The 6653-nt window shown below is 55.9% G+C and overlaps 1 protein-coding gene across 3 annotated transcripts; it reads right to left on the reverse strand.

Annotated features, from left to right (window-relative positions):
- Positions 1-50: 50 nt before the first annotated feature.
- On the reverse strand, positions 51-6587 carry PEX16 (peroxisomal biogenesis factor 16). 3 transcript variants are annotated; one of them, XM_029996503.2, is made up of 11 exons: positions 6365-6578; positions 6156-6191; positions 5800-5876; positions 4386-4519; positions 3974-4080; positions 3406-3486; positions 2799-2951; positions 2363-2435; positions 1949-2068; positions 1675-1739; positions 51-576 (listed from the first exon to the last, which is right to left on the reverse strand). In XM_029996503.2, exons 1-11 carry the CDS (start codon positions 6534-6536, stop codon positions 518-520), a joined length of 1077 nt encoding a protein of 358 aa, XP_029852363.1. In that variant the 5' UTR covers positions 6537-6578; the 3' UTR covers positions 51-517. The 3 variants fall into 3 exon arrangements, 1 of the variants encoding a protein (XP_029852363.1); XR_005931663.1 differs by lacking the exons at positions 51-576; positions 1675-1739; positions 3974-4080 and having other exon boundaries at positions 1951-2068; positions 2363-2951; positions 6365-6587; XR_005931664.1 differs by lacking the exons at positions 51-576; positions 1675-1739; positions 3974-4080 and having other exon boundaries at positions 1954-2068; positions 2328-2951; positions 6365-6587.
- Between the last annotated feature and the right edge of the window lie 66 nt (positions 6588-6653).

The following is a 6653-nucleotide window of genomic DNA, read 5'->3' on the forward strand; positions in this document are numbered from 1 at the left end:
GGCAACCAGATACGAGGGGATCCCATGCAAAGAGGGAGAAGTCCTTTAGCTCAGTTCTTTCCTTTCAGTCAGTTTATTTGACAGACAAGCCCGCTCCAAGCAGATTGGCCAGGCACGGCCAACACAAGCAGACTGCAGGTCAACCTCTGTGCCATGAGGTAGGAGACAATGGTCTCCAAAAACCACTACGCTGCCTGGCTTTATTATAGTGCAGCTGTACAAAAGGAGAAAAATCAAGTGCTTAAAAAAAGAGGTTGTCCCATCACCATCACTGCAGCCACAGAACAGTCCAGAGAAAGAGGTGGCCAGGGTCTCTCCATGTGTGTAGTGTCCATCATTCACAGCTAGATCTGTTAAAAAAGTTACATACAACCCCCTCCCCACCCTGCAGAACAGGAGCTTCTCATTGATGGTTTAACTGAGAATTAGACATTATCAACATCCCTCCCCCAGCCTGCGTGCCCTCCTTAGAAATGTCCAGCCATGATCTTAGCAGAGAATAATCGTCATCTTCTCATCAGCCCCAGTTATAGAAATAGATTTTCTGCCAAGCAGGCAAGTAATCCATCAGTGGCCCTGAAACAAGAGAACAGAGGGGTCACGCACACAGAAATGCAAGAATTTGAAGCTGTATGTATACAGGGTATATCCCCCCCTTCTCATTCAGATACCCACCAATCCCAAATCTCCAGTTATACAACTCAGATGTTCCTGAGAATAGAACAGTTACTTCTGCCAAGATGGGAGACAACTTTGGGATGTGGTGCCAGAGATTAGAGCAGGACCAAGCAGGGTGTGAAACATGGTCAGCATGGCCATGGTGTGGGACACCACTCCCTGAGAGCTGACATATCCAAGCTGCAGTGGGAAAGGGCATCTACAATGTGCAAGGGGAAAACCCGCATGCAGCGAGTCAGGAGGACACTGCTGTGGCACAGGGAAGACAACTCAGCAATAACAAGCAGGTGCAGACACAGAAGCAACTGCTGTGGAGTGAAAATGCTTATGTAGCACATGGCTTAATGCAGACTCCAAAGCCTCTCTGAAATTACTAACTGGAGGAAGCAGCTCCTGAGCTAGCCAGCTTTGTGACCTCCCCAAAGAAAGGACAATCCCACGATGCCAAGCTGATCTAATGCCACATCACTGCCACGAATCACTCCACGAAAAGGCTTCATATCAGCAAGGAAGAGGGGGAGGTGGAATTCTGGCCCATAATAAAGGGCTCCTCTGGTGAAGAAGACAGACCTGGTTCGGCCCTTTGATTTACCATCAGTTCCTGCCTGGGTCAATACCTCTAGGCACCTCTTTACCCCTCACGTCTGCACTGCAGACTGGGGATCAAGGAAAAGAGTTCAGAAACAGGGCTGCAAAGCAGGGCTCTGGTGCACCAGCTGAGGTGCAGAAAGGGAGTCCAGGAGAACAGGCCTAGGCGGCAGAGACTGAGCTCTGCAGCCGCGGAGGGCACATAGAGGTTTACCACTCTGGTAGAGCCAAGAAGCAATTCGTCCTTTCTTGTCCCAGTTTAAAACAGGCATCAACACAGTGTGAACTGGTGCTAACCATTCTAGGGACTTCCCAACTCCTTCCTCAGGTTGGAAACCAATTGAGAAACATTCTGCCCAACTCCCCTGATTTTTCTCCACCAGAGATACGGCAGTGGGGCCCACTTACGTGTGACAAAGCCAACTCCAGGCACATAATCAGCCAACAAGCGCAGAAGGAGGAGGATCCTGCCCCTAGGAAGGGAGAGAGTATGAATGAGTCCAGTGGGACACCTCCCGTCCCAGCTGTCGAATGCAAGAACAGCAACGGCAGCTGTTACACAAGCGCTCAGATTAACCTGGTCACAGGCACCCAGACCTCTTCAGATCTACTCACCCAGTTCCCTGACGCTATTTCTGTTAAAAGGGAATTTTTCAGCAAAAGCCCAGCAGGGGCCCCTTACTCTGAATATCGGTCATAGAAAGGAGATCTCAGCAGGTAGTACAGCAGTAGGATGGTTCGTCGCCTCAGCTCTGCTCGCTCTCGCCTGTTCAGGTCTTTCAGATCACTCAGCAAGCTCAGACTGGAAGAAGGACAGAGAGGTAACTCACGGCAACAGCAGCCAGCAGGAAAAAGAAAGCGCATTTCTAAATGCCCTCCGTTCTCAGCTCCACACAGAGCGGGCTGCACCAGCTCAGAACAGAGAGCACTGTAAGTGTTGCAGAAGATACCTAAATGTGTCGATCTCCCAGCTAAAGACCAGCCCCTGTGCGTATTTCTCTCAGTGGGGCCTGCCCAGGTTTGGGGAACAGGGGGAAGTGTGACGCTCAGCCACCACCAACCTCAAGCACCCGCAAAGACTCTTCCTCAGACTGACCTCGAGATGTCCAGGACTGCTGAGAGGAGCCAGGGTTTCCATGATCTCTGGCCCCACACTCCTAAACTCAATACTAGGAACACACAGTCAAGGAACAGAAAGAACCAGAGATGGCTAACAAGAGGCACGCAGACAAGCGATCCCCTGGGTACCAGCAAAGCTCTGCCGCGTGCAGGAGAATACACTCTAAGGTAGTGCTGGGGGGGGGGGGGGGCCAGGGAAGGGGCTGGAGGACTTGTGCCCACAACTCCAGTGGCTGAGGCGAGCTGTCAAGGCGTAAGAGAAGAGAGGAGTCCAGATGCCCCTGCCTAAGCAAAGCAGCAGCAGGGAGAGAGAAGCCTGGCGTGGCACTGCCCCGCAGCAGGGCCGAGCCCGCAGCACCCTCTGCCGGCACCCAGGCTGTGGTGTGAGTCTGCATGCAGCCAGGGCAGGATACGGTGGAGCAGAGGGCGGGTAATGTAGAGGGATTCTGCGATGGTTTCTTGGAGACCCAGAGGGGTGGGAGGCTGGTTCATCTCCTCTGCTCTTCGGCTCTGTGACTCCTCCCTCTGCTGGGGGGACCCCCAGTGCCGGGACTGCAGGGATGGGGCTGAAACAAGCAGATCAGGTCACTAACCCAAATAAAACCTTCCTACCACGCTTCCCCGCACCACCCCCCCTGCTGCTTTCTGCAGCGTGAAGGTGTGAAACAGGAAAGCTTGAAGAGCTGCTCACACAGCAACTGCTGTGGCTGACCAGCACCCTCAGGGCTTGCCCCCAGACGGGATAGAGCAGGGAGCGGTCCTTGTAAGGTCTGTGCTCCTCAAAGCATAACCACGCTGAAGGGTTGCCTCCGTCACACAGCTCACTTGGGAAAATACAATTTAAGTGCTAGCCTTGCAGCACGTGCCTGGATCCCCATGCTATCCCGGCACCCACAGCGCCCAGTGACTGGCAAGATATGCCCCAACACAAGGTTCTGCTCTTTACTGCCCACAACCAGGTCATACATAAAGGGCACAGAGCAGAAACAGCTCAGACAAAAAACAGGCTCAGCTACTTACTGCTCTGGAGAGAGCGCACAACACGGCTGGAACGCCTGCCAACATAGGTCTGATCTTTCCCTGAGGAGTTGTCTTCCATGTCTACAGGAGAAAACAGCCACAGGGGTCAGGCTCCAAAGGAACACACCTCAGACGGACTGGCAGCACCCTTCCCTACATTCCCATCAGGAAGACCAGACTGAAAGTTTGATCTAGTGCAAACCAGACCATCCTGAAGGGGCTAACACTACGCGGAGGGTGAAAAGGTAAACCTGCCTGGCATTGCTCAGGCCTAGGATCGCTTTGCTCACTGTCACACCAGGGGACACGCAGCTTGACTCACAGTTCAGCCAACAGTTCCAGGCTTAGACTCCTCCACCCCCTCCTTCCAGACCGTAGGACAACCCTGCCACCAAGCTAACTCGTGCTCTGCAGAGGGTGGGAAGTTCAACACAGCTCAGCTTCGTGTACTGAAGCCTTACAGTTCCCTGTGCTGCCCAAGCCACTGCTCTGATGAGTGATTCCTAACAGGACAAGACATGTAGCCCAGCAAGGTGGCAAGCCAACGATGACAGCACCGTGGGCTCACCTTGGGGGTGGAGAGGCTGCTGCTGCTCCCTGTTCAGCGGCACAATGGGAGGAGATGTCTGGATGCCAGCTTTGTACCACAGCAGGAGCAGGAGACGAAGGATGGCTCTATGAGCAGACACATGGAAGCTTTCAATACCAAGCTACGGAGCTGGGTTCCTGTTGCACTGGAAAGGTGGCTTCCACAGAAGAGGGAAAAACTCAGGTCTGCTCAGGGCAACTGGCAAGGCGAGAGGGGTAAGCGTCCCCTTCTGTGGCACAGTATCCAGCACACCGCGGGGCTCCGAACTCCCCCAGCCTCTGGGACTAGCAGCTCAGTCCTGCTTAGGCTTTTTCCTGGGATACTGCCGAGTGCCCTCCAGATCCCCTTTCCGAGCGCACGCTGCCCCTTCCCCTCCGCCCGCGGCACTTACTTAGCCAGCTGGATGAGGACAATGATGGTCCACCGGCCCATCTCCCCCCACACCCTGGCTGTCCCCATCTCTGCAAAGACCTCCACGCATTCTAGCACACTCAGCCAGGTCAGCAGCTTCTGCTGCGGCAGCGACTGCAAAACACAGAGGGGAGGAGGGGGAGAGGATGGAGGTTCTGTTCGGGAGTTAAACAGGGCAGACACACAGCCCAGTCTGGTGGGACCCTCAGAAATAAGCACCGGATGGCCTTGGAAGTCACAGCCCCAGAAACAAAAAGTGGTGCCTCCGCTGCAGCCAGAGTCTACGCACAAGCCTGCTTCTCTACCTCCAAGCAGGGGCAGACCGAGACATCACAGTATCACACAGAGCTGCTACCCCAGAAACAGGGAGAATACCACAGCTATATCTTGGATTGCCTTCTACCCCAACTGACACAGCAGGACAGTCTCCCGGGTTGTGGCACTGTGCCTGAACTCCACGGCAAAACTCTCTCCTCCTTGTCCCAGAGTCGGCATACACGACGAACCTCCTCCCTGTTTAGAGTTGACGAGGGAGTACGCTTGCAGTAGAGGGGAGGGGACCCAGAGTCCACAGTCACACCAGACCAAATGCCTGCTGCATACAGCATCAGTCTAGATTCCAGGCATGAATCCCAAGACAGTGGGTCCTTCTCCAGCCTGGGCCCCTGCTCCCCATGCAGGAACTTGCTGGTGCTGTCAACCACAGGATTTAACCCGTTGAAAAGCATCCATAAAGACAATACAGCTGAAATTCACTTCGGCCTTTAACAACCAGAGAAGCAAGTCTTCTGCATTTCTGTTTGTTACACACCCGACGCTCCAGCCGGAGAGCTGCCTACACCCAAACCCACACAGCAGGCAGGCTTGCAACAGAAGAGGCCTGTCTGGAAAAAAAACCACCCTCCTCCTCCTCCTCATTCCCTAAGGGGCCTAACAAGTGCTGGGAGCCAGCCTGGGGCTCTTGCAAGAGAGACATAGAAGCAAGGTGCTTATGTTTGTTTTGTTCAACAGCATATGCAAAGGAAGAGTCTGAGGAAATGGAATCGGCATTTCAGTACTCCAGAGCCACTGCTCTGGAAACAGCAATGGTTATTCGGCAACACCTTTGCCTAGCTCAAGTTCCAAGCTTCTCAAAAACCCAGTGGAGCTCCTGGTGCAAGTCAGGGCCTGATTTTTTGTGGTCCAGGGAGTGCTCCAGACACTCCTCCAAGGCAGGAGCTACGGGGCAGGGCTACTGTTTACCTGCCTTCAGAGGTTGCGTCTGGCCTCTACATACCTCACAGCAAAGAGAGGCCACAGCAAAGACCTGTTAGTTTCTAGAGACACTCCCTGAAAGCTTCTGCAAAGAAGAAAGCACGTGTTCCAAATCCTCCTCCCACACACTCCAACCTTACCACAGGCAGGCTCCGCTGCAGCTCTTTTCGGAGAATCCAGTCGTTTAAGAGCACTAGGAGGTTGGAGGCAGAGTACACTAGAAAATGAGGAGAAGAACACCGCAGTTACGGAACACAAAGAAAGCAAACCAAACCTGGACTGCTGCCTCTTCCCCCAGGAGGGAATGAGGGAAGAAGGGCAGCAAGACATGCAGATTCCTCCCACGGGCTGCTGGAGGGTGCAGCCAGGCGTGAAGAAAACAAGGGCTCCGGGGAACAGCCCCACACACCCCCGCGCAAAGCCACAACCACCAGCCCTTCAGCCGGCGGGTGCCAGGCTGCCCCGGCAACCCCCCGGCTCCCCGCTGCCCACCTACCCAGCTCCGACAGTGCGTGGGAGTCCGAGAAGCAACCTGCGAAGGGAAGACAGCAGCTACCAGCCGGAGCCCAGCGCGGGGGGGGGAGACCCCCGCTCCCCGCTGGGCCCCAGCCCCCCGCACCACCACCACCCCACCCCCCACGGAGCGGGGCCCAGGCCCAGGCCCCGGCGGGAGGGACGAGGGCCCGGCCGTCCCCCCTCCCTCACCTGGCAGCAGGTAGGAAAGGCCCCGCACGGTGCCCTCCAGCTGGGCCGTGGCGGCCGGGTGCCGCCTCACGTACTCCTGGTAGCGTTGACACAGCAGGCGCAGCCGCGCCACCGGGCCGCCGCCGGCAACGACCGGGAACGGAGCCGGGACTGCCGCCGCCGCCGCCGCCATGGCTCTCACAGCCGCGCGCTTCCGGGGGTGGCCACCGCGCCTGCGCGCCCCGCCCAGCCCAGCCTAGCCGAGCGGAGCAGGGCCAGGCGTAGCGACCGAGCGCCGAGCAGGCCGATG

The sequence above is a fragment of the Aquila chrysaetos genome, chromosome 2, assembly GCF_900496995.4.
Source record: "Aquila chrysaetos chrysaetos chromosome 2, bAquChr1.4, whole genome shotgun sequence".
Taxonomy (NCBI): Eukaryota; Metazoa; Chordata; class Aves; order Accipitriformes; family Accipitridae; genus Aquila; species Aquila chrysaetos.

Coding starts and splice junctions, on each gene's coding strand:
- PEX16 (XM_029996503.2), bottom strand. CDS start 6,536: ATGGCGGCGGCGGCGGCGGCAGTCCCGGCTCCGTTCCCGGTCGTTGCC. Junction 6,192..6,364: donor CCTTTCCTACCTGCTGCCAG/GTGAGGGAGGGG, acceptor TTCCCTTCGCAG/GTTGCTTCTCGGACTCCCAC. Junction 4,520..5,799: donor TGCAGCGGAGCCTGCCTGTG/GTAAGGTTGGAG, acceptor TGTGTTTTGCAG/TCGCTGCCGCAGCAGAAGCT.